This window comes from Neofelis nebulosa, chromosome 3 (assembly GCF_028018385.1).
Source record: "Neofelis nebulosa isolate mNeoNeb1 chromosome 3, mNeoNeb1.pri, whole genome shotgun sequence".
Lineage (NCBI taxonomy): Eukaryota > Metazoa > Chordata > Mammalia > Carnivora > Felidae > Neofelis > Neofelis nebulosa.
In genome coordinates, this window is record NC_080784.1 from 79,447,564 (window position 1) to 79,475,556 (window position 27,993).

At 37.1% G+C, this 27,993-nt stretch overlaps 1 protein-coding gene across 7 annotated transcripts in view; it reads left to right on the forward strand.

Annotated features, from left to right (window-relative positions):
• Positions 1 to 27,993, forward strand: part of IQCM (IQ motif containing M) — a 664,496-nt gene that overhangs the window by 502,933 nt on the left and 133,570 nt on the right. For 6 of the 7 annotated variants that reach the window (XM_058721193.1, XM_058721197.1, XM_058721198.1 and 3 more), the window contains exon 14: positions 20,774 to 20,862. In XM_058721193.1, the coding sequence (XP_058577176.1) occupies positions 20,774 to 20,862 (89 nt within the window). Of the gene's footprint in view, positions 1 to 20,773; positions 20,863 to 27,993 lie in introns of those variants that run through there. The other variant, XM_058721204.1, reaches the window with a different exon arrangement.

The window sequence follows — 27,993 nt, forward strand, 5'->3', positions numbered from 1 at the left end:
ATTTTATATGAAAAAGTAAGTGTCAATACACTGACAAAAAAATTAAAAGGTTTCACATTGTGGTGTTTTTAAGAAGAATTTAGTTTGATTTTAAATTTGTATTTGATTTTTGGGGTGCCTGGGTAGCTCAGTCACTTGAGTGTCTGACTCTTGATTTTAGCTCAGGTCATGATCCCAGGGTCATGAGATTAAGCCCCACTTCAAGCTCTGCACTGGGCATGGAGCCTCCTTAAGCTTCTCTCCCCTCCTCCCTCTGCCCCTCTCCCCCTCTGGCACATGGTGCTTTTTTTTTTTTAATTGTGTTTGATTTTAAATTCCCGTAACCTGTAACGTTTTATGTTACCATGATTACACTGTTATTTGTTACATTCAGAGTTCTCCTGCCCTCCAAAAGTACCTGGACATATATCCAACAGTTTGTGCGTTACCTTGAACTTAGTAAGTTAATATTTTCAGAAAACTTCAGACAGTTTAAATCACTTCCTGATGTAATATAATGTCAATTACTAACGAGAGATAATTACTGTTTTAAGTAGTGCTGCGATGTTAGCTTTTTCTTTCCTGTTGTTGTTGTTCTTTTTTTTAGTATGTGCCTTTCAAAACACCTTTTCTTTTTTCACAATAAAACTGATATATGTCCACTGATGTACATTAGAGTTTTAAATTCTACTAATTCATACAGGTGTGAGCAATGCAGTCACAGGTCAAATTTCCATATGATCCTTGCACCTCAAACAAAAGATAAATGTCACTGTGTTTTTATGCAAATATAAATTGAGATGTGATAAACTCTTCTTTTTTCAATTTTCTTTTTCTAATTTTAACACCAACACCTGTTCTCTTTTTCACATATTTACATATCTCTGGCATCATGTTTAAAGTGCATATGTTACACATTGAAATTCAGTATAGAATAGGGGAGGAGAAATAGGTGACAGAGATTGGAGAGGTATCTTACAATTCATTAAGAAAGTTATAGCAAGTACCTCAGCTCTCTTTCTTCAGTATAAAACCATCATTAGGGGCGCCTGGGTGGCGCAGTCGGTTAAGCGTCCGACTTCAGCCAGGTCACGATCTCGCGGTCCGTGAGTTCGAGCCCCGCGTCAGGCTCTGGGCCGATGGCTCGGAGCCTGGAGCCTGCTTCCGATTCTGTGTCTCCCTCTCTCTCTGCCCCACCCCCGTTCATGCTCTGTCTCTCTCTGTCCCAAAAATAAATAAAAAACGTTGAAAAAAAAAAAATTTAAAACCATCATTAATGAGAATATTTTTTTTCCTCTAGGATACATCCACTAATTCTTAACAATGCTCAGATAATTCAGTGTATGTTACTGGTTAGTAACATGAGTAGAAACATTTTTGATAATTTAAATATAAACATGCTAAAGATTTCTATCTTCAAATATATCCTTAACTTACCATAGGGAAATTTTGTTAGCACATTGATTAGATAAGATTACAATATAATTTTTTAAATGTCCTCTAAAATCATCTATTAAACATAAAAGATTCACATTGGCACTTATGTGCTGTATTTAAAAAATTCTTTGTTAATGGGAAGATACCGAGTTTAAAATTTTCCCCTATAGTACAAATTTATTCCATAGGAAAGTGATTGAGGAAACTAGTATCTCACATAAACAATGAAGACTAAAACTATCATGCTTTTTGCTTTCAAGGGATATAGAAGAATCAATGAATATTTCAGAATTCTTTACTGTAAAGTGTTTGAGAATCGTGCTTGGTTCAGAATATTAATTTGAGTTGAGACAGAACAAAGATGAGATATTTATTTACCTCTCTAGCATATGTATGTGTCAATGAAAAGTGATAGTATAATCTACAAAGAGAAATTCTGTAGGTAAAAGTACTTCAATTTCTGTATTGTCATACTTTTTGAATAGGCAGAGGTGATTTATTCATTTAAATTTCATATCAGAAGGAAGGAAGTTCAAGGTCTCAAACAGCTATCCTGGTTGATCAGTTGAAATTCATACAATAATTGCAGTAAAAATCAATGACAAATTTATTTCATGTGGGGCTCACATGGTCGCCACGTATCCTGAACATCTTTCCTTACATAATATTTTGGAGTATTCAGCACAGCCTAGAAATGCTATTCATTTCAATAGAAGTATCCTTTACAAGCTTGATCTCAGAATGATCCTGAAGTTTACAAGCTAGATTAAGTAATTATAGTCTAATCTTGGGAATAGGAACAAAACTATATGGAAGATACAGAGGAGGGAAGATTGTAGTTTCTTAGAAAACACTAGGTACTCATAAATTTAAATTTCAGTTATGCTCACAGTTATTGCTATTTGACTTTGGAATTACAGTCTATGACTAAATTTCAGTGTAGGGGGTACTAGAGAGTTCATCTCAGTAGAGTTTGCATTCTATTCAATTTTACTTCATTCTGTGTAGCTTAGGCTAATAAGGCTAATAATAAAAGAGTACCTGAGAGATGTTTTTTCCTCCTGACATCAAATCTATGATGTTTTCTCAACCTATGTCTTTAATTCTCTAACACCAACTAGGTGTCTAACAAGTCAATGCAATTCTGACACTAATTACCTGGAATTAGACCTCATATCCTAAGGGCTCAGTCCATCAAGAACTACCTCTACTTCAGATGTCAGTCACAAGTCTTGGGCCACCTGTACTTCTGGCCGGACTGGCTATAATTCAGGGGTTCCCATGAGCCTCTTCAATAACTTACCAAAACAGCTCACAGAACTCAAAAGGCACTTTGCTTACATTTACCAGTTTATTATAAAGCATACAAATAAACCAGAGGAAGAGGTACAAAGGGTGATGTCTGGAAGGGTCTAGAGCAGTGGACCTTGTGGAACTGGGGTGTACCGCCTGTCCTGCACCTGGATGCATTAACCAACCTAAAAGCCCTCTGAACTCTGTCACATCAGGGGTTTTATGGAGGTTTCATGAGGTAGGCATAATTGATGAAATCATTGGCCCTTGATGATTAACTTAATCTCTAGTCCCTCTCCTGTTCCTAGAGGCTGGGGGATAGGGTTGCATGTTCCAAGCTTTTAATCAAGGATTGGTCTTTCTGGTTGGTAACTAGCACCCATCCTGAAGCTGTCCAGGGGCCTGCCAAAGGTAGCCTCATTAGAGCATAAGACAATTCTGTTATTCTTATCACTCAGAAAATTCCAAGGTTTTTAGGAGCTTAGAACAAAGGAACTGGGGACAGAGACCACATATCTTTCTATGATATCACAATTCCTATTATAAACCAAATGGGTAAATCATAGATAAAAGGGAACTCATTGAAATTATGCTTAACTTTCTATATGATTACGGTTTTAAGTCACTAATATTGAATACTGATTTTGTATATGGAAGACTCTTGAGTATTTTAAATGCCAAGGCACCTGGGCATCAGGCACAATTTCCACCCTCCTGAAAATGAGGCTAAATTGATCATGCTTCCTATGTTTTGTCAGTTGACTCCTATGATATTAACTGTTACCCTCTGTTTTCCATAAGGCTACCCCTCCATATTACCTATTCAGTATTTTTCTATGAGTTGGACTGAGTCCAAAACATTTGGTTTTTTAGTTTTAAGTTTTTATTTAAATTCCAGCTAGCTATCACAGTTTCAGGTGTAGAATTTGGTGATTCAACACTTCCATACAACACTCTGCGCTCATCACATCAAGTGCCCTCCTCAATCCCCATCACCTGTTTCACCCATCCCCCCAAGTCCCACTTCTCTCCAAGTCTCTGTGTCCTCTGGAACTGTCCTCCCAAAGTTATCGGTTTTTCTTCATATCTCAATCATTTCTCTGTTTGCTTCCTTCTCCTTAGGCTTCACTAAAACCTGCCTCGACCCTGAGAACCTGGCTTCAGCAGGTGGCATCTCAGGTGGTAGCACTCTATCCTCTCTCTCCCATATCTTTTGGTCACAAATGGTGGGGTTCGTTTCTTAGTTCCTCTCTTTGCCACTTCCAAACCATTACCCCTCCACTCCAGCCAACATTTCCATATTACTCTCTCCTAGCTTTTACCTTCCATTCTCAGGTCAACTTATCCTCATTCATTACACACACGAGCAAACAGTTGCATTCTTCTCCAAACAAAATTCAGCAAGAATCCTGGGAGCTGTCAATATACTGGTCACCAATAAACTGGTCACCAGACTAGTGAAACTTCAGTCCACTGATGTTGCTGTCTCTCATTCAGATCATTTCAATCTCCCCTTCTTCCTTCTTTTTTTTCCTACCATGGTCCCTGGTTCTGATAACACTCAGAACTTAAAATGTCTGTTCTTCTGCTTTAGTTTGTTTATTTACATTTGAGGATTTATTAAAGTCACACAACAGTTATACCAACTATGGCATAAAGTTGCAGGAGAGATATATGTTTCTTTTGCTAAGTAAATTTATCTGATATTCGTATTGTGGCCCTTGCTTTTTCTTTGTGCTTACATTTGTCTACAATATTTTAGACCCTCCTAAAGTGCTCCCAGACTCACTGTAATTACTTCAGGGTTTTACCCACTAAAATATACTGTTTGGAGAACTTAAGAAAGAGAAATTAAAAGGTCAATATTTGGCCTTGTCCATCAATGTGGTTAGTGATTTTTAATATGAGAACAAAATATATAACTCTTTGCATAGTTACTTTAAAAAATGAGATTACATTGTGATAGTCTTCTGTACTTTTTTCTTAGAAACAATTTCCCCTAAGAAAAGCTTAGGGTCCAGGACTAAATTTCTTCTGTCTTTCATGCTTGAGTGTAACTCAACTGGATAACTAAAAAGAAGTCCCTGTTTAACATAAATTATCATTGGAAGATAAAGACCTAGAGATAAGATCTGGTCCTAAGGGAAAAAATGAGAGTAGCAGAAGGAATCCAGTTCTAGGGGAAAGAGATGGTTAAACATCAGAGGAAGGGCTTGATTTGGGCCTTGGATCCCTGCTGTTATCCCTTCTTGCACTGTCCTCCCCAGTTATCCTTCCATGGGCTTCTCCCACCTTCCTTAAAGCCCTTGAGGATCTTCTAAATGTAGAAATACAAACTGGCTCCACAAAAAAAAAAAATAGAAATAGAAAATAAATACAATATGCTCAACCTCCCTGCTAACACAAATACTTGGAATAAAAACAGTAATATGCACTGGGAGGTGTTTTACACAGTGAAGAATGTTTTTGGAGGAATATATTTTTGTTTCCAGTTGAAAACTTAATGTAACATATAAATCTCTAGAGGCATTTTAAAGCAGAAATGATCTAGATTTCATATTTGTAAAAAAAAAGTATCAAAATAGTATTACAGCAACAAAAAGACTGTTATTTTGATACTTAATAACACATTAGTATTCTGGCATAATGAAACATCAGAAACCAGCATCACCCTATCTGTTGGTGCACTATCAGGAAAAGTTTGTCCCAAACCATAAATTTAAACAGTCTAGTCTATTTACAGTGTCTCTGGACATTGCCACAATGTCCAGATTTTGGGCAACCTAATACTTGCATCTTTTGATCACCCAACTCTGGTTTATGTCGCACTTTCTCTCAAATGATAACCAATAGTGCTTCAAAATTATTACAATAAAAGTACTAAGGTTGAATGATAATATTCTCCAAAGGATATATCTTTAAATGTTTTTCTTTAATTAATTAATTTATTTTTGAGAGAGAGACAGAGAGGGTGAGCAGGGAAGGGGCAGAGAGAGAGGGAGAGAGAAAATCCCAAGCAGGCTCCACACTGTCAGCATGGAGTCAGATGTGGGGCTCAAACTCATGAAGTGTGAGATTGTGACTTGAGCTGAAACTGAGAGTCAGATATTTAACCAAGAGAGCCACCCAGGCACTGCTCTTTAAATGTTTAATTATAGCAAAAGCATAGTGTTTAATCCATCTTTATGTTTATATATTTTTTTAACTGTTTATTTTATTTTTGAGAGAGAGACAGTGTGAGCAGGGGAGGCGCAGAGAGAGAGGGAGACACAGAATCCGAAGCAGGCTCTGGGCTCTGAGCTGTCAGCGCAGAGCCTGACCCGGCTAGAACCCACCAACCGTGAGATCATGACCTAAGCTTGACCTGAGATCATGACAGATGCTTAAGTGACTGAGCCACCCTAGCAGCCCTCTTTATTTTTTTAAATAAAGTTTATTTATTTATTTTGAGAGAGAGGGAGAGAGAGGGAGAGAGAGAGAGAGAGAGAGCATGCTTGTGCATATGCAAGTGGGGGAGAGGCAGAGAGAGGGAGAGAATCCCAAACAGATCCCAGGCTGTCAGCACTCACAGGCCGATGCAGGGCTCAATCCCACGAATGGTGAGATCATGACGTGAGCCGAAATTAAGAGTGGGATGCTTAACTGACTGAGCCAGCCAGGCATCCCAATCAATATCTTTAAACATCTTTTTATTTTTATTTTTTCATGTTTATTTTTTAGAGAGAGAGAAGGAAAGAAAGAGAGAGAGAGTGTGGGGGAAATGCAGAGAGAAAGGGAGAGAGAGAGACCCCAAGCAGTTTCCACGCTGTTAGCACAGAGCCCTATTTGGGGCTCAATGTCATTAACCGAATTGTGAGATATAACCTGAGCCGAAATCAAGAGTCAGATGCTCAACTGACTGAGCCACCCAGGTGCCCCTCAATATCTTTCGTAATATGCAGCACATGTTTCTACAAATAAGAGTGATGAAAATAAACATGTGACACACAAAAAGGAGAACCACGTGATGAAATTCAAGTTTGGTCTAAACAAGGAAGGAAAATGCTTTCAAGTACTCAAGTACATACATATGTAGGACACACATAGTAATTCTAAAAGCTCTCTGGTGAAGGAAGGCAGAATCTACAAAAAGATCTGAAAGGGCCAGATATCAGAACAATATCTCAAACTTGGAAAGGGATGATTTCCCCTAGAGGGATCAAGATTAACTTTTCTTCAGACTAGAGAATTAGGGGAAGGAGACCTCAAAAGTCAGAAATAATTGCCTGCTATTTAAAATCTTCTATAACACAATGAAGGTAAACTTCTTTTCTATTTCTATTCTAAGCCCATAATGCTGATATTTTAAAATAAAGTACAAAAAGAAAACTAAAAACCAATCTTACTTAGAAATATTGATGCAATTCCTAAATAAAATATTAGCAAATAGAATCCAGCAGTACATTAAAAGAATAATTCACCATGGCCAATTGGGATTAAATCCAGAAATCCAAACTGATTCAATATTTAAAAATGCATTACTAATATTCAGCACATTAATAAGTCAAAGGAGGAAAAAAACAAATGATGGTTTCAACATATGCTGATATGACATTTGAAAATTTCATTACCCATTCCTGATTCAAGAAGAAAAACTCTTAGAGAAATAGGAATCAACAGAAATTTCCTTCACATGAAAAAATATGTGTGCCAACTAAAAGTGTCATAGTAAAGAACGAAGCAGTTGAAGTATTACAATTAAAGTCAGAAATATAACAGTGATACCCACTATAATTGGTAGTGTTTAAGATTAATGAAGAAACATGTGAAACATTGCTACAAAGGGGAAAACATTATTTCATCCATTTTATTCCACAAATATTGATTGAAAGCCTATTAGGTGTCAGTCATATAACATGGCTATTAGGACATACTGCCATGTAAAGATGGATGGGCTGCACTCTTGGAGTTTATATTCAAGTAGGGTGGATTATGTGCAAATTATATTAAGACTGCATGCCTGGAGGGGAAAAAACAGTATCGACTGCATTTTTAAAATTTAGTTGGGAACTAGTTGAAAATTACTTGGGTGCCTGGGTGGCTCAGCTGGTTAAGTGTCTGAATTTGGCTCAGGTCATGATCTCACAAGTTCGTGTGTTCAAGTCCCACATCAGGCTCTCTGCTGTCAGCAGAGAGCCAGCTTTGGATCCTCTGTCCCCCTTTCTCTCTGTCTCTCCCCCACTCATGCTCTCTCTCTCTCTCAAAAATAAATAAACATTAAAAAAAATTACTTTACAAACGTCAAAAGCAGGTATCAAAGATGATTGAATAAACATATTCCAGTTAAAGAAGTAACAAAAAAAACCACCCTAAAAATATAGAAAAAAGTACATAGCACCTCTTTTAAAAAATGATAAGCTACAAGTATGAAAAATATTGCCTTTTAAAAGGAGAGACAATCTTTATTCTTGCATAGAAAAGTTTACTGTAATGATATAAATGCTTTTTAAATTAATGTATAAAGTAAATGAAATCCTAATGTGAATCATAACAGCTTTCTTTAAACTTCATAAATTTCAGCTAGAGATATAAATATCTTAGACTAAGATGAGAAATTCTAGAAAGACAGAATAATCAGGAGGGAGGAATATTCATATCAGATTTTAAGGCTTTTATAAAGCTACAATAATTAAAATACTGTGGTACCAGTAAAAGAATAGATAATCCAATGGTGCAGATTAATGAATAAATAGGTTAAAACCTTTATTTGAATTCACTGTGTGAGAAAGACAGCATTACAGATCACTGGGAAATAATTATTCAATCACTGATGATTTTAACAGTAGCTAAAACAAGTAAATTGGATCCCTACCTCAAATTTAACACCAGAATGAATTCCAGATGAGGTATAGGTTTAAATGTCTTTTTAAAAATGCAGTCATACAGGTATTGGGATGAGATGCAATTGAATATTATGACAATCTTGGAGGAATTTCCCAGGCCTGACACAAAATCTAGAAGCCATAAGGAAAGGAACTGATTCAAATTTAATACATCCTAATCTAAAACTTCTACATGAACAAACATTCCCAAGATATTAACAAAATATATTCACAGCATATAGCACATGAAATAAGCTAACCTTCTTCGAATATAAGGAGCTCAGTCTTACATATCAGTATGATAAGGAAGAAGAAAACATTGTTTTAAATGGGCAAAGGGTATGTACAGGCAGCTCACAAGAGATATAAATTGCACAATATCAAATATGTTCCATTTCACTGAACAAACAAAAATGACCAAGAGATGTAACTTTTTGCCTATCTGATTGGCAAAAGACAAATGACTGCTACTATCCAATCTGGGTGAGAATGAAGGCATTGGGCGCTCTTTAAAAAAAAATACATATATATATATGTATTTTTATTTTTTCTTATTTGAGAGAAAGAGAGAGAGGGGGAGGGAGGGAGCACAAGCAGGGAAAAGGGGCAGAGGAAGAGAGAGAGAGAATCCCAGGCAGGCTCCATGCTTAGTATGGAGGCTGAGAGAGGGCTGAGGCAGAGCCCAAGCAGAACTTCATCCCATAACCCTGGGATCATGACCTGAGCCAGTATCAAGAGGAGGACGTTCAACCAACTGAGCCACCCAGGCACCCCAAGACATTGGGCACTCATACAGTACTGTTAGTATCATAAATAAGTTTAGGACACACTTTTTGGAGCAATTTGTCAACTATGTCAATATTTTATTATATTATTTTTTTATTGAGAGAGAGAGAGTGAGAGAGAGTGCGAGTTGGGGAGAGGGACAAGAGGAGATAGAGAATCTTAAGCAGGCTCCATGCTCAGCATGGAGCCCACCATGGGGCCCAATCCCATGACTCTGGGATCAGGACCTGAGCCAATATCAAGAGTCAGTCACTCAACCAACTGAGCCACTCAGGTGTCCCTTGTCAATATTTTAATTGCTAGTACCCTTTTGACTATGAATTGCAATGTTAGGAATAAGTGCTGTAAGAGAAGACAGTGTATAATGCATGCTTGCATGTACAGGCATAGTGTTTATGTTCTTTTAAATAAATATGGAAAAACCTAAATTTTCATCTTTAGGGATTGGTTAGATAAGTTTTGCTATAATGCATGTACTAGAATATAATGCAGTGGTTAAAAATAATGAAGTAGATCTACATATTATTTTAGAAAAGGTCCACAGTGGGGGCGCCTGGGTGGCTCAGTAAGTTAAGCAGCTGACTTCAGCTCAGGTCATGATCTCTCCGTGAGTTTGAGCCCTGTGTCAGGCTCTGTGCTGGCAGCTTGAAGCCTGGAGCCTACTTGAGATTCTATGTCCCCTTCTCTCTCTGCCCCTCCTCCACTCGTGCTCTCTCTCTCTCTCTCTCTCAAAAATATGTACATGTTAAAAAAAAAAAGGCCCACAGTGAATTACTAAGTGAATGTATGATGGGATAGTCTCTGTTGTATAACTCCTGCAATTCTGTTGGTTTTGGGATGTGTATTTGTAAATCCACAGGCATTTGCATAAAGCTATACATCAGATTGTTTTAAAGTTCTTATCCCTAGAGAATTCAATTCAAAGAAGAAGAGAGCAGAGGGAAATGAGAATATCACATGTTCTACTATATATTCTTCTGTATTGTCTCAAATTTTGTTTTAGATAGGGAGCATGCATTACTTTCATAGTAAAAAATAACTACAAAGATGTAAAAGGTTTTTTTTTTTCTGAAAATCAATCTGAAAATAGAACTCTGTTTTCCATGTTTCCTGATTCTCTTTGAGAAAAAGTTCTTTCATTTGTACTGGCATACTGGATTTCTAGCAGAAGTTAACTTTATGAACAAGTTAATAATCTACATTTTGAATTATTTATATGCACTTTGAAGCTTTAAGGCAGACAGGGCAAGCTCCATATTTTCCTCCCCTTCAGATCATAATCCTCCCTCTGACACCATGGTCTTCTCCATATTGATGAGGCACAGAGAGTGGAAAGAATGTTAGATTTCAGATGGAAGGTGTGCTATGCCTTCTTATCTGTTACCTTCCACAAGATAACCATGAAGGGCAAAGAAGTGAATTCAGCTGACAAATGTTTAGCCATTCTGGGGTTTGGTAGTGATGCAACATAGAAAAGTAAATTAATAGATATTTGTAGGAAGAATTCTTGATTAAGGTTCTCTTTCCTGCTTTGGCATAGATTGAAGGATAGCCTTCACTTCCATCCCACCTCCACCCACCACCAGCCTTAGAGGCTCATTTGGTCCTTGGGGAAATCTGGGATTTGATTCTAAATACCCGAGAGGGCTGTCTCTGGTCCTGATTCCTACTCCAGCAGTCCCATTTCGATTCCAGTGTAACACGAGAGAAATTTGTTTGTTGCAAGAAGACAATACAGGATTTATTTTGTCCAATTCCTGCAGAGTTAGATCCAGAGAGCACTCATATGGACCCAATCCTCTGAAGTGATTTTTGTTTCCTTGCCGTTCTCCTGACAAGAGACCTAGAATTGGGTGTCCCATCAGACCAGAAACACAGCCCAACAGACAGGCCCAGAATCCCACAGGTTCCTAAAAAAGAAAATACCTGTACTTCTATCTGTTGTGCTACTAACATTTGCCTAAGGATTGGTAGAATATGATTTTCTATTTCCTAAACAGAGGCTCTAATCTATGAAGTTATGTTTTGTCTGTGCGCTGAGCAGTTCTCAAAATAAAGCAGTTTTTCATGTTTTCTAAAGATTCTCATTGTTCATTCATCACTATTCTGTCAAATATTTGGCACATTACTTGACCAAAAATCTGGCAGGTGTGAATGGCATTGGTTTGAATTATTTTGCCTATAATCCCTTGCCAGGACTCTGATACCATTACACCATGTCTCATCAATTCCCTGTATTTCTAAAACTCGTTCTTCTAGGAGAGTGACCAAGTCCTTCCAAGGCTGGAAAAAGAAGTCAATGCTGCACTTCGAACAGGATCAGGAAACAACTGAGACATCGGTAGAAAACAGGAGAGGCTTTACCTGGCATGACTTAGCATTTCACCACGCATATTCTGCCTGTCCTTAATTTTGGAGACTAACCTGTGGGTGGGGCCGTGTGCTTCCAGGATGAAGGGGAAAAGACACATGCACGAGAAGAACAAATTCTATTTTAGCAACATACTTTGTTACTGTAGTCACAGCAGATGCAGCCCTCTTCACCAACATTTTCCTAGATCCCAATAAGCATTTAAATATTGGAAAGACACCTGAAATGTTAACTTTGGTGATCTGAGAGCCTTAAGCCACAGGAAAGTCATATAAAGCAACACTCTTTTGATCAAATTTACTTTTTAATTTTTTCCCTTTTCTTACCTGAAAACCTCTAACAGTTGTTTTAGTGCAGAGGTCATTTGTTGGATTTATCTCGAAGGAAGAGTAATGTGCCAAAGCGTATATATTTTCTTTCTGATTTCTGAAGATGCTAGAAAGCCCTGAAACTTTTATGGTTAGACATAAAATCTACCATGAAATGAGAACAGTCCTCTTATTTTTTTTTAAATTTTTTAAATGTTTATTTATTTTTGAGAGAGAGAGGGAGAGAGCAAGTGGGGGAGAGGCAAAGGGAGAAGGAGACACAGAATCTGAAGCAGGCTCCAGGCTCCTAGCTGTCAGCATAGAGCCTGATGCGGGTCTGGAACCCATGAACCTCGAGATCATGGCCTGAGCTGAAGTCAGACGCTTAACTGGCTGAGCCACCCAGGCACTCCAAGAACAGTGAGAAGTATGACCACAGCATAAGGTTTAAGGTGTTCAGGTTGCCATAACAAGATACCATTGACTAAATGTCTTAAACACAGACATTTATTTCTTCACAGTTCTGGAGCCCAGAAGTCCAAGATGGCAGTTTTGGTTTCTCTTGAGGCCTCTCTTGTTGGCTTGAAGATAGCGACCTTCTCTCTGTGTTGGTTGTACGTGCACATCCCTGGTGTCACCCCCCTCTTTCTATAAGGACATCAGTCATATTGGATTAGGGCTCCATCCTAAGGACCTCATTTTAACTTAATCACCTCTTTAAAAAACTTCTCTCCAAATATGGTTACATTGAGGTACTGAGGATTGGGACTTTGACATAGGAAGAGTGGGGCACAATTCATCCCATAATGAGGGGTGTGAGAACATGCTCCGATAGAAGGTATATAAACAGAAGGAATATGCAATGATGTGTAGCAACATTCACAGGCCCCAAGGAGAAACTATAATGACTAATTAGAACCAGTGCCTGTAGAAGGAAATTCCCTGGGTTCTCCAATGATAATACTGACTCTTCTACTCGCTATGACCCTCAGGAATCCCTTAACTCCCCAGAGTCATCCTAGATCCTTCATCTGAAAAGTAAAGTAAAAACAGAAAAATCCACTCACATGAACCACCATGTGAGGTTCAAATAAAATCTATACAAGTATTTTTTTTCTTAATGCAATCTATAAATGTAAAATGGTTTTATAACCAAGGATTCTCTAGGAAATTCCTTGGTGGAGGTGAGTTTTGAAGACCATTTTGAAGAGAGGAGAGAGCTGGCAGAAGGAAGAACACATTTTCCGTGGGAGGATCGTCCATGTTCATAAGTATTTTTTAAGTGAGCAGTGATTTAGAAGATCCAATTTTGACCAGCTCAAACAGAGCAAACAGTGCAATATATACTTTCCATTTCTTCCTCAGGCCTCACAGTCTTAATTTTTTGTTCTTTGTGTTTTTGTTGTTGTTGCTAATTTGGGGAATTGTACACATAACTGGCTACATGGCCTTAGTCACTCCCATATATTTTACAGTACCTAGTTTCCACGTGTATCGACATCTGCTTAGCCAATTCACAGAGACTCAGTTAGGTAACAGATGAGAAAGTTCTTTGAAATGGTTAACAAGAAAATATTCAGTTAGACATTGATGACATTTTATATAACAAACTAATTTTTATCCAGCACCTAGCACATGACAAGAGCTGAATTAATGTCCATTGCCTGAAAATGATAGTTTTAAACAAAACACTACATTGTTCAGGAGAGTGCAATTCCAAGATGATACCTTTGGAATACAGTTCTCAGTATTATTGTAGGAAGAGGAAATGATAGAAACAGGATGGCCAGCTGAGATGCATACCAGGCATGATTTGATTGGGATCTGCCCAAAGACTGTGAAATGGAGGGGGAAGGGATAACATACTCTGAGAACTGGCATCATCAGCAGATAAGTACAGAATAGGAGAAGGTTAAACACACTGGCCAGCCTCACAGCATATGAAGCAAGTTTCTTCCTTATGGAATTAAAAAGTGTGGTTTTATAGGCTTTCTTTGAGTGTTTATGCAATGCACAATACATTGCTTAGTCTGCAAGATTATTCTATAGAATAATAATCTTTACTCTTAGAACTTGCATAGAATTCTGCCCAAGTTTTCTTTTTCTCAATTTCACTCTCCATTACTCCTACTTACACTCTATGTAACTACACAATGGAGATCAAAGTGCTGTTTATTTTCCTTAGCGCTCAGCTTTTTCCATCTCTCTCTGTCACCACCAACAAAAGTGTCCCTCCTTGTGTACTTAGATATTTTCCCATTCTTTTTCTTATTTTTACCTCCACATCTTTATAATTTTCTTGTGCTGAAAATTGACATGGAGTAGCTTTCTGGATCTCATAAAATGGGTATGGCAGATTATTTGAAAAACTGGCTATATTATATTCCTTCCTATAAATATACCCTTTCCATGTTACTTAGTTTTTTTCCCATCAAGAGATGGATTCCACTCCCCTACACCTTCAACCTGGGCTGGACTTGTGACTTGCTCTGGCCAATAGAATGTGGCATAATGTAGCATAAGTGTACAAATTCTAAGTCCAGGCTTCAAAAGAATCGTGATTATCTGCTTTGTTGCAAAATTCTGACTATCCAGTGTGTGGGCTAACATGCTAAGGGATGAGACCTTGTGTTTCAGAAATGAGTTACCCATGGGACACCTGGGTGGCTCAGTCGGTTGGGTGTCTGACTTCCGCTCAGGTCATGATCTCGTGGTCCATGAGTTCGAGCCCCGCATCGGGCTCTGTGCCAACAGCTCAGAGCCTGGACCCTGCTTCTGATTCTGTGTCTCCCTTCCCCGCTCTGATCCTCCCCCGCTCACACTCTGTCTCACTCTCTCTCTCTCAAAAGTAAACATTAAAAAAATCTTTTTTTTAAATAAATGAGTTACCCAGCTGACTGTAGACACATAAGGCCAGCTGAGCCCAGAAGAACCAGCCATTTGAGCTTAGCCTAAGTTGCTGGCTCAGAAAATCACAAGCTAAATGAACACATTTTGAGGTGGTTTGTTCTATAGCAAAAAGTATTACAATGGGCTACCGAGAACATTTGTGAAGTCTCCCCTTTTCTTTGATGAGAAATATTTGCAGCAGTTTCATACAATTCTCACATCAGTGTGTTACTGTATAAAGGTTGTGCAATAAAATAGTCTCTCAAGGACGTTTCAAATTCTTTAATTTTATAGGTTATATTATATATTATATATTCAGATATATTCTTTTTTCAGATATATTCATTATTAATGACATTTGGGACCTTCCAATATTCTTAAATATTCCAAAGCAAAAAGTCCAGAAGGTGCACTATTTTCATTTAATTTCACACTTCTAACATTTCCTGTGATTTCATATATGAAGAGGATCTACGAGTAAATAGAATCCAGAAAATGTTAATTTTCTTGATGCTGTCAAGGAGAGAACATTGGCTTGGTGCCATTGCTGCTTTGGGGTCATAGCCAACCTGGGAATGAACAGCTGTTGTTATTCAGAAAAATTCAGACAATATTTGGGAAGGTATTAATTTAGAGGAAAAAAACCCAAGAGGAAAATAGGAAAACAACAAACTAAATAAGAATAGCATTTTTAGACTGTAAAAATACCTAATGATTTCAGAAGTGTTTAATATTATCTTCCAATATAGTCCAGAGGGGGGCAAAGTAAGCAGGATTTGGAATGTCCCTAGCAAGGCATTCGAGAGGCAACATGGCATAGTGAAAGTATATGGGATTTGGGGTCAGAGAAGATTTTAGTTTTGTTTTTTTTTTTTTTTTTTTTTTAAATTTTTTTTTTCAACGTTTTTTTATTTATTTTTGGGACAGAGAGAGACAGAGCATGAACGGGGGAGGGGCAGAGAGAGAGGGAGACACAGAATCGGAAACAGGCTCCAGGCTCCGAGCCATCAGCCCAGAGCCTGACGCGGGGCTCGAACTCACGGACTGCGAGATCGTGACCTGGCTGAAGTCGGACGCCCAACCGACTGCGCCACCCAGGCGCCCCAAGATTTTAGTTTTTTGGGCTACGGCAATTTTCATGTGTTCTCATTCACATAGAAACAAGTAGCTTTCGGCTCTGTTTATGAATCTATAACACACACCAGTTTAAAATATATTAATGATGTATATATAAAGATTCAGATTGTTTCTTTCTCCTATTCTCTAAAGCAGTAGTTCCCAAAACATAGTATGAGTTCCCAGAGGGCCCAGAGAGAAGAAACTACAGTAAGAATCTAGCTGTCTTCCATTAAGCTGTACATTGAGAGATTTAGAAATACTTAAAACAATTCTATTCTTCTCACTATTTTCTTTGATTTGGAAAATACTTTTTATTAAAAATATTACTTGTGCTAATTTGTAATGAGTTTGTTTTGTTATTTTAAAATGGGTTAATAAATATTTACATTTGTTCTTCATTTTAATTTCTAATATTGTAAATACTAAACATAACCCATATGAATGAAATCCTTAACATACTTAATACTTTTTAAGAACATAAATGGGAAACCGAGACAATAAAATTGAGAACCACACCATCCAGAAAGTTTGGTCAGATATTATTATTCCCATTTAATAGATTGGGAACAGAAGAATTAAAAATGAATTTACTTGAAGGTGATTTATTGGATGGTGATCTAGAATGAAGAACATCTAACTCAAAATTCCTTTCACATTTTAAGTTTACTTTTCCCCAATGAGTTTTTTTTGTATTTCTAACATTTTTTATTGCTCAAGTTAAAATATAATAAAAATACGCTGTTTTAGAGTGCACAATTCTCTGAATTTTAACCCAAGTTTAGATTTATAGAACCATCATTCCTGAAGGGTACCAGAATTTGCCATCCCAAAATATGTCTCTTTGGCATATGGATTATTTTGAGCTAATGGCTATTGAGAATCAGTAGGTGCAGGGAAAACTTTAAAAACAGGATACAAGTTTTCCTTTTATAATAGAAATTTGCATTTATAAAGAAATTTTCACACAAAGGGACACTTTCCTGGTCTTTCATATGCCATGTAATTTGGATTGTATCTTGGACATTTTGAATATTATGCTAGAGTTCTCAGGGTCTTGCCCAAGTCTTCTGAAGAATGTTGATGTCTTTCTTTTAGCACACAACTGACCTTGTTTGTTTCAGTTTTCAAGTTCTGCCTTATGGGAGTTGTGGTCTTAATGTCACTTCCTTTGTCAGTAACTTTGCAGTATTACAAAGTTAATCTGGATCTGTCTTATGTGTGTTCCCACCTGTGGCCATTCTGAATCCTGGGTGGTGATCTACCTTGCAGCTCAGTTCTCAAAGTTGGAGGTATGTTATTATGTGTCAGAGCTATACATGTGTGTCTTGGGAGTGTTCCCATGAGCTCATGAACTACCTTTTCAGGTCACTCTCCCAACTCTTTTCTTTTTTGACCTTCCTAGAACTTTTTGGGCTCTCTGGGGCTCTTCTTTTCAGTTCAGCCAGAAAACTGGGGCTTTATTTTCCCAGTTCTGTCATGTACTCCCTGCAATTGTAAGCATTTCCTGAAGTGAGATGCAGCAAGAAAAAAAGCAACAAGTGCTTGCCCCACTCTTATGGGGTCTAATCTCTGATTTGTAAGGAAGCTTCTACTTCCTCATTGTGCCTCCCTTAGCCATCATGGTTGCTGTTGCTTCCACTGCCACCACTAATTGCACTGGATTGCTTGAGAACTGGGAGAGGACAGAAAGGAGAAAAGGAAACAACAATAGCACAGAGATTTTTATCCCACTATCTTTCACCGTTAGAAGATCCCTTTCCCATCTTGCAAGCTGTAACTTAATGACTCTTTCTGTGAGAATGCCAACTTCTGAGTATCAGGCTACATTGAGACCAGTTCTGCAGATATCAGAGACAAAAAATGGTAAGATAACTGGTGATTTAGTGGCACTTAGAATTATGCCCCCCCATCTGCCTGTTACTATTTACTTTTCAGTGTTCTCAAATAGCTCCTCATGCATTCTGTCCATGTTTTGTTATGCATTCAGTGGCAGAATGTGCTCATTCCATCTTACCAGACACCAGAACCCCAATAAACTTTTTGCAATCATGTAAAAGTGCTGAAATACCTAAGAAAAGATCTGCAGAGTTGGTATTAGGGAAATGTGATGCTTGGACTTTATAGCCTCAATTTACTCCTGTGACTTCTATTTCCATTTGTGAGCTTTTATTTTCTATCACTGATAACTCTATACTCAGGAGGAGCTGCTCCAATCTTAACCAGAAGTGCATTTTTCCCTCAAATTTTTATAGTTCCTTTGAGGTATAATTGGAATGTTTAAATAAAATTGTATTAAAAAGCATGGTCAAGAGAACAAAAAGATGGGCCACAAACAAGGAGAAAATACATGCAAAAGATACACCTGATAAAAGATTGTTATCCAAAATATAAAAAGAATTCTTAAAACTCAACAATAAGGAACAACTTGATTAAAAAATGGGCCAAAAACCTTAAAAGATACCTTACCAAAGGTAATATAGATGTCAAACAAGCATATGAAATGATGATCCACATCATATGCCATCAGGTAAATGCAAGCTAAAACAACAATGAAATACCACCAGACCCTTATTAGAATATAATCTCAAACAAATCTAAACACTGACAATACCAAACGTTTGTGAGGATATGAAGCAAGAGGAGCTTTAATTTATTCCTGGTGGGAATGTGAAATGGTACAGCCACTTTGGAAGACATTTTGGCAGTTTCTTATAAAACTATACACATTCTAACCCTACAACCTGGCAAAAGAGTTGAAAATGTATGTACACATAAAAACCATCATGTGGATGTTTATAGAAACTTTATTTATAATTTCCCAAACTTGGAAGCAACCAAGATGCCCTTCACTAGGTGAGTGCATAAATAAAATGTGATATATCCAGTCAATAGAGTATTATTCAGCACTAAAATGAAATGAACTACCAAGCCATGGAGGAAACTTGAATGCATATTACTAAGTGAAAGAAGACTATCTCCAAAGGCTACATGATGTATGATGCCAACTATATGACATTCTAGATAAGGCCAAACTGATATAGCAAAAAGATCAGTGGTTTCCAGGGAATGAGGGAGGAAGGATTGGAAAGGCACAGCACAGAGGATTGTTAGGACACTAAAAAGACTCCACATAATACTGAAATGATAGATGCAAGTCATCCAGACATTTATCAGACACATTGAATGTGTAATACCAAGGCTGAACTCCAGTGTAAAGCATGGACTTCAGGTGATTATGATATGCCAAATGTAGGTTCATCAGTTGTAACACTCTGGTAGGGGATGTTGATAATGGGGGAGGATACGCATATGAGGAGGCAGGAGTATATGGGAAATTTCTGTACCTCCCTCTGAATTTCACTGTGAATGTAAAACTGATTAAAAAAATAGTCTTAAAAAAGGAATGAACTTTTGACATATGTCACAACATGGATGAAACTCAAAGACATTATGCTAAGTGAAATAAGCCAGACACAAAGGGGCAAATATTGTATGATTCTACTTGTATGAAGCACCCACAGTAAGGACAGAAAGTAGAACAGTCATGACAGGGGCTGGAGGGAGGAGGAGAAAGGGAAATGTTGATTAATAGGTATTCATTTTCAGTATGGGATGATATACAAGTTCTGGAGATGGAGAGCAGCGATGGTCATACAAAAATGCTAATGCACTTAACGCCACTGAACTGTTGCACTTAAAAATGGTTAAAATTTAATATTTTGTAATGTATACATTAGCACAATAAACAATAAAATAAAATAATTTTGATTATAAAAAGTGCATCGCTAAAGGAAGGAAGTAGGGAGAGAGTAATAACAGAACTAGATGGTAGGTTGGCAAACTATGGTGTGTCTATAAGCCAAATCCAGCCCTAGCAGTTCATTTACTTACTGTCTATGGCTGCTTTTGTACTGTGACAGCAGAGTTTTATAGTTGTGAAAGAGACTATCTGGACTTCAGCACCTAGAATATTTACTATCCGACCTTTACAGAAAAAATTTGACAACCATTAATCTGAACGGTATGGCTACAAAGCATCTTTCTGCTAAACTTCAAGCCTGACCTATCTTTGAATGAGAGTACATCTTTGCAGAGAGAAAGGAGGAATGGGAAGTTCTCTTCTCCTTCTAAAATCTTACTTCTGCTTATTTAACTGTTATTACTAAGTTAATTTTGTTTTTCCAGGCATTCTGCTAGAAGCTTAACATACACTGCTAAAAAAGACATTCCTGCCCTCATGAAGCTGTCAATCTAAAACAATTTTTGTAGATAGCTGAAAGCAGTCTCTCTCTAACAGCCCCTTATTGATCCTAAATTTATTTTACTGGACAACATAAATCAAATCTGGCATTTCTTATACATCATAGCATGTCTGAACAAAAACATTTTTCATGCTTTCTTAGAATCATCTTTTACCCACTTAAACATTTATCCTCTTCATTTGTGATAAAAAAATTATGCTAAAAATGCAATTTAAGTCACAGATATGTGTTTGTGATATCACTTTTGCATCATCTGCAAATCTTGTCCAGAAAATACATCTCATTTGCTAGTATATTTGCCTACAGCAGACATAGAGCATTATCCTTGACATGAATGAAAAACTCTTTTATTTTCAGAACTTGAGGGACATTTCCCTATACAAATGTTGTATTTCTGTTTACTGTTTAGGGAATAAATTTATGACAGTTCTTTTGTTTTTCTTTTTCATTTTTCTTTTTTGCAATAAGGCTTGTTTAATATAGCTCCAGAGGAAAAAAAATTTGGAATGATGAAGCAGAAGATAACAAGGCAGTGTTCATTCAGCATACAAAGAAAGGTAACGGAGTTGAACATACTTAATAGTTCTATGAGCCAAGAAATGTCATATACAAATAATTATTTTTAAAACTTGGGGGAGGGGATATTTGTATCTTTATTTTAAAGGGAGGAAAAGTGAGGAGTTTGAAGAAGCTATAAATAACAGAGCTATTAAGTGGTAAGCAGCCTTCCAGTTTTGTCTCCCATGAAGCCATGTATAGAAATGGAGTTCTCTAAGAATTGAGTGAAATGTCCAACATATCCAACCATGATCCTGGTCTTCTTATGTGAAAAGGGAATTCTGAAATGACTCTGGCTCCAAAGAATATCCCATTGCTTCATGTTCTTCTATTAGATTCATCACCTATTTGTGTGACACTAAATTAACCAAGATTGCATTCATATGTTCAATTCATATATTTAAGTGCATTAATAATTTTTAAATTTATTTTGTCCAAGTTTTCATTTAAATTCTTGTTAGTTAACATACAGTGAGATATTGGCTTCAGGAGTAGAATTTAGTGATTCATCACTTGCTTATACACCCAGTGCTCATCACAAGTGCCCTCCTTAGTACCCATTATCCATCTAACCCATCCCCCGACCCACCTCCCCTCCAGCAATCCTCAGTTTGTTCTCTATAGTTAAGAGTTTGTTTTATGGTTTCTCTCTCTTTTTTCCCCACGTATGTTGATCTGTTTTGTTTCTTAAATTTCACATTTGAGTAAAATCATATGGTATTTGTATTTCAGTGACTGACTTATTTCACTTAGCATAATACACTCTAGCTCCACCCACCTCATTGCAAATGGCAAAATTTCATTGTTTTGCTTTTATGGCTGAATGTATATCCATTGTATATCTTACCACCTTTTCTTTATCTATTCATCAGTTGGTCTACATTTGGGCTCTTTCCATAGTTTGGTTATTGTTGATAATGCTGCTATAAACATCAGGGTGCATGTATCCCTTCAAATCAGTATTTTTGTGTCCTTTGGGTAAATGCCTGTAGTGCAATTGCTAGACTGTGGGGTAGTTCTATTTTTAATTTTTTGAGGAACCTCCATACTGTTTTCCAGAGAGGTTGCAAAAGTTTGCATTCCCACCAACAGTATGGGACTGTTCCCCCTTCTCCACATCCTCACCAACATCTATTGTTTCCTGTGTTGTTAATTTTAGCCATTCTGATGGGTATGAGGTAATATCTCATTGTACTTGTGGTTTGTATTTCCCTGATGATGAGTGATGCTGAGCATCTTTTCATGCGTCAAAAGACACACGAACTTATGACAGTTCTTAAAAAGAAGTAGAAATGAATTAAAATTACACACAATTTAAAGTCACTTATTTCAAAATTAGGAGGCAAATTTATCAAAACTGTTGAGCAGAAAATTATTGACTTACTTTCAACCAATTGATTTATCTAATCCCAGGAATTCTAGTAGAATATCTATGTTTTCTGGATTTTTCTTGGAGTCCACTTATCTGTCATTTGCTTTTCAACAATAAAATGATAGTTGTTTGTTTGTTTTTTCCTGTAGAAAATATCCATAATACGTCAGGAACAAGTTAATACACATTTAAATTTCAGAAGTGTTATAAAATTATATAAAAAGAAAATTGTTATGGATTTTGTTGTTGTTAAATGTAAGAAATAGTATGCAACAGGGACGTCTAGAAACCATTTTGTTGAAATGTTGGATTCTAACGTAGCAAGACTATGATTTATTTAATGGTTCAAGGGTTACAAAAATGCCAGCTAGAATCTGGATTGGTAACAACTCAGTGTCAAGTAAAATTCTGACAAAAAAAAAAAAAGCTGTAGGAAACAGCTGAAAGGCAGTCTAAATATATTTCATGTTGTCTGTAGTGGCCAGCTGAGGTATCTAGTTCTAGATGGAGACATTTTTCAAAACTATAAATAATTTTTTGGTAACTGTGAAGTTTGATATTGTAGTGTATTGCTCCAAGAGGAGGCAAAAATTTGGTCAATAATATAAAAAAAATTGGTGTGAAGTTTCTTCAATATGTTTATCCTGTGACTTCTTCAAGAATCCTCAGCACCATTACATGCTCAACTTGAACGCCATGTGTCCAGAGGCAGAGCTAAACATTGCCAGTGTGTCACAGTTTCCTCAAGAGCTCATTTGCACTGTTTTACAGATGCCTATATTTCTCTTTTCATAATCTTCAACCACTTATTTAGTAGGTTTTACTATTATTGATGATCCAACAGAATTAATCAGAAATGTAGCTTCATACTTTAAATTCATTTATTTATTTTTAGAATGAATGTTTATTTTATAACAACTTTCCTGTTAATGCCAATTCCAGGAATATATGGGATTATAAAAGTTTTGAACCACATCTAACAGTTTTCTTAGAAAAATTAATATGAAGGAATGGACATAATAAAGATGTGAAAACAAAGAAGAGTTCATAATAGGGCTGACAACACTCAATTGTATTACCTTAAACATATGTTTTCTAGACATAACAATGCAATTCATCAGGCTTCCTTGTTCTGGTGTCCAGGAAGCTCACAGGCAAACTTGGAGTTTAGTTGTACAATTGAGTTAACCCTGCCATTTAGGCTACCTGTGTTTTTCTCTTTTCCTTATGTCTTATTTGCTGATTCTTTTGTCCCCCAAATTAGTATGCTTCTTGTTGTGTCTCTTCTATAAGTTGCCGTAAGCCATTTTGTAAAGAATAAGGTTTAAATAAATTCAATGCTGAAAAAATATACAATGCCAGTATCATCAAAAAATCGTGATTTGGAGGCCTTGAGCTCAATCATTTAGGTTGTTGCTTTGAGAAATATTCCTAGCTACTCTTATGAGTTTTATCAAGACCAAAGTTCTCTCTCCCTCTCTCTTCAGACAAATAAAAACGAACTGAGTTGTACAAAATACAGCTGTGAAGGATGATCTCAGAACAATCATACGTTTTTCTCTGAGAATAACGCAAATACTAGGCAAACAGAAAGTACCAAAGCAAAATCCTATAACCCTGTTGGTAATTTATCTGGTTTAATTACCTATTCATACACAAGTGACCAGAAATTGGGAAATGGCATGTGAATAGTAGTAAAACAAAGGAAACTCATTTCCTTCCAACATTTCTTTTTTTTTTTAATTTCTTTTTATTTTTTTATTTTTTTAATTTGTGTGTGTGTGTGTGTGTGTGTGTGAGAGAGAGAGAGAGAGAGAGAGAGAGAGAGAGAGAGAGAGAGAAAGAAAAGAGAGAGAGAGAGAGAGAGAATGAGCAGGGCAGGGGCAGAGAGGGGACAGAGGATCCGAAGTAGGGTCTGCACTGACAGCAGCAAGCCTGATGCAGGGCTCAAACTCATGAACCGTGACATCATGACCTGAGCCAAAGTCCGATGCTCAATCGATTGAGCCACCCTGGTGCCCCTCATTCCAACATTTGTAATTACTCCTGCCTCTTTTGTCTATGAGACACAAATGATGACAATGTCATAACATGAAATCAATTAAAATAGCAGGAGAGCAAGATAGTTGTATGGACTTGATAGTCAAAATGATAAGGGCTTAAAACTTGGTTTATCTCTTACTTGTGTTATGACCCTGGGAATTTTTCAGCCCTTGAATATAAGTTTTATATATTTATATGAAGACAGTAATATTACCTGTCTTCATAAAACTGTTAGGAGGATGAAAAGAGGTGGTAGATGGATACATACATAGATAAATAGATAAGTAGATAGTTACCTCACTACCATAATTGTAAGTAGTCAATAACATTAGCAGAAATAATTGTTGTTTATCAATATCAAAATACATAGCCCATTTTTTGCTTATTCTAATGGAATACAAAGATGTCATTTTGGGCTACAAATAGAAGAGAAAATAAAACACATGATTAATGGCTGAGACCGTCTGAGGGACCATACAGGTCACAGGCTGAGAGTATTTACTGTTCGTGTTGCGCTCACCTGGGACTATCAGAGCAACTGGTTAAAACACTGCCCCCAAGTTTAGTAGACGACAAGGCTACAAGGAAAGGGTAGCTCACCTCTCCTGAACTCAGATCTCCGAGAAAACTCTGATGCCTTTAAAATCAGTCTCTGGCAATAGTGTCTCCAAAAAATAATTCAAGTAATTTGCTAAGAGTTTTTAAGAGAATTTTTTTTTTATTGTGACCTACTCAGGATTTTCCAGTAACTAATGGAGAGGCCCAATACCCTCCCACAAAATTCTCCCACATTACCCTCAGAGTCCTTTCCTTTCTCTGCATGTTCCCTCCCTTCCCCTGATCCTGATGAATGTAAGGTTAGAAACTAGAGTTACCCTCTCTCATTTCTAAAAGCAAATAAAATCATCTTCCTCGCTGGAGTTTCCTGGCCAAAATCCTTTCAGAAATAAGTGCTCCAGTTTGAGCTCATAGGTGAGTCATTTCTGAACATTCACAAGTTGATGCATTTTACCTTCACAGTCATTACCTTACCTTATCATCCATCTTGCTAAAAACATCTGCAGAGAACTCAAGGGTGACAGGTGCAATACAAAACTCAATATTATTCTTTCTAGAAATATCACTAATTATAATTTCACAGAAAATGAATATCCAGCAACTGTGAGTTAAAAAGAAAGAAAAGATAGGAAATATGTATTGAGTACTAAAAACCCTCTGAAACCTTTTTGAAAAGAATAGAATAAAAGCTTTACGTTCTTTGACACAATGCAATATGACAAACCATGTCCACCCCCCAATTAAATAAAAACTTTCCATGACAAAGCCACTGATTATTTACTAAAGTGGCTGAACAGGCTCATCTATTTACAGGAAGCTATGATTCTGAGGTATGTTTTCCCAACAGTAAAAAGGAGAGAAGAATCTATTTTGGTACTATTAGTTAGCTCACAGCTGGGTTTAATAATGAGGGCTGTTTGGGATATCTGATGTGGTATGTAAGACAAACCCAGGGGGGCTGATTTAACTGTGGTCCGAGGCCAGAGGCAACAGAGAGAATGACCTGTGGGAAATCTCTGTTTCATTCGAGTTCCAGAGTCTAGGGAAAAGGTTATGTCATAGAACCTACAGTAATCTGAAGAAAACTTTTAGTCACAAATCAACACTTGCTATTTCTTCCTCATGTTTTCTTATTAACATAGTTGGAATTTGCCAGAAAGGGACAAACTATCTTGGGAAAGGAAGAAAGTCAGAAAGATCCAACGGAAAAAGTGGGGCAGGAGAACAAGTAGGTAAGAGGAAAGGGTAGACAAAAAAACCCATATCGGTTTTCCTTTTAGACATTTTGTTTACTTAGCCAACATGCAGTAGTCCCTTAAATAATATGAACAAATGAAGGAGTGCTCAGCCTGGGTTCTCTGAGTTTGATCTGCAGAGTACTGTCCTCAAAAATGCAGTTTTATATTGTAGAACACACAGTAACTTGAATTATAATAGTAATTCTAGAATAGAGATTCTAAGACGCCTTATTCTATTGACAGATAAGAATCATTAATAGTTAGCCATATTAGTTATTTATATTAAAATATTTACTCCCATTTCCTTGAAAAGTTGATCTTTGTAGCTAGAATATGCCCCACAACTCCACCAATCTCTTGCTCTATTAAAAAAAAAATCTATTGACTAGGTTAGCAAGGTAAACTTCTGTTCTGGCCTTAGTGAATTGTCAGAAATTACCATAATTCTTATCAGATTATACTCTGCTGTTCCAGTTCTCAATTCCCTTATCTAGCTGAAAAACAAAATGTTGTACCATTTAAAAAATTTTTTTCTCACACTTAGTTTTTCCTATTTTCTTGTCAAGAAGCTTGTGCTTCTATCCCTGCATCTGGTTCTATGAGGCTGCTCGGCTTTATATCTTTTTGGTATAAACAATGATTAAACATCCCTTCCCCCTCCTAGTTTTAGGCAGACATAATCTAATCTGTGTTATGTGACAAGACCAATTAGTCTCGCCCACTCTGCAGCCTTCTGTCCCTCCCCTCTCAGCTGCTACCCTCTTGGCACTCCATCTCTTTTAGGAAGTAGCGATAGGAGCCAAATTTCCAAACTGAATTCATTAGATGAATATGCAGGTCCAGATTGCTTAAATGTGCTCACATCCTCAAGTAGAACTCAGACTCAAGACTTCTGACTCTTTTCTCTCATTGCATTTTATGTTTGTCAGAAGATTTCTGCCTACAAAAACTTCCTCGCTGCTAGAGAGAAAGGAAAGCTGTATTGACTAGGTGTGCAAATGGAAGGCCCAGGACTGGACTGAGCAAGATAAGTGCAGAGAATGCCATCCTTTCCTTGGATGTGTTATTTTATACAGGCTTTTACAAGTAGCACTCTACCCACTTCTGACAAGTGTAGGTAGCTTGCAGAGTCCAGGTGATGGATGGGCAAGGCACGCCATTCATAATTCATGCTCAGAGCACTGGCACTCAACTAGTGGGTCAATCGGAATCAGAAGGGGACCCTGAGGACAAGACATGGAAACACGGAACAGCTGGTGGTGCACAATTCTGATGAGTCTATTATCCCATAGCCAGACCGTAGCCACCACAGCTGGGGACAGCAGGTGCCAAGAAAACCTGACCCGTTGGATCTTGAGGGACTAAAGAGAGAAAACACTTAAGCTTGCTTCATTTTGTTTGCTATCAGAAGTGTTTTTTTTAGATTCTTAAAGTCTGTAACATTATTTTCAATACTGTAACTGCTAAAAGAGGGATGAACATTCTATGATAAGCTATTCAGTAGCTTACAGCTTAAATTTCAAAACTGGTAACTATAGATATAATGCCATGTTACCTGATAGAGAAATCATAAGTAAGTCTCTGGGGCAATTGCTAAAATAGATACTGAACGTTCAAAAAAAATTCACAATATCCACCAAGAAAACCCAAGTCCCATTGTAAATATGCCTACTAGTCAGTATTCGAGAATAAGATTGGCGACCTCCTGTTGTTTTAAAAGCACAGGCAGATTCTCTTGGACTAATTGAAAGTTTCCTTTTAAATGTGTAAATGTGAGAGACAGAAAGAGGTAGAGGAAGGAACAGAAAAATAAAACAAGTATCAAAGCCTTAACAACAAATTTTTCTTTCTAGGAATTTGAGATGACAGTGTGCTGCCATTTGTGTGTGTGTCAGTTTGCCCCTCACTGCAAGTTCCTG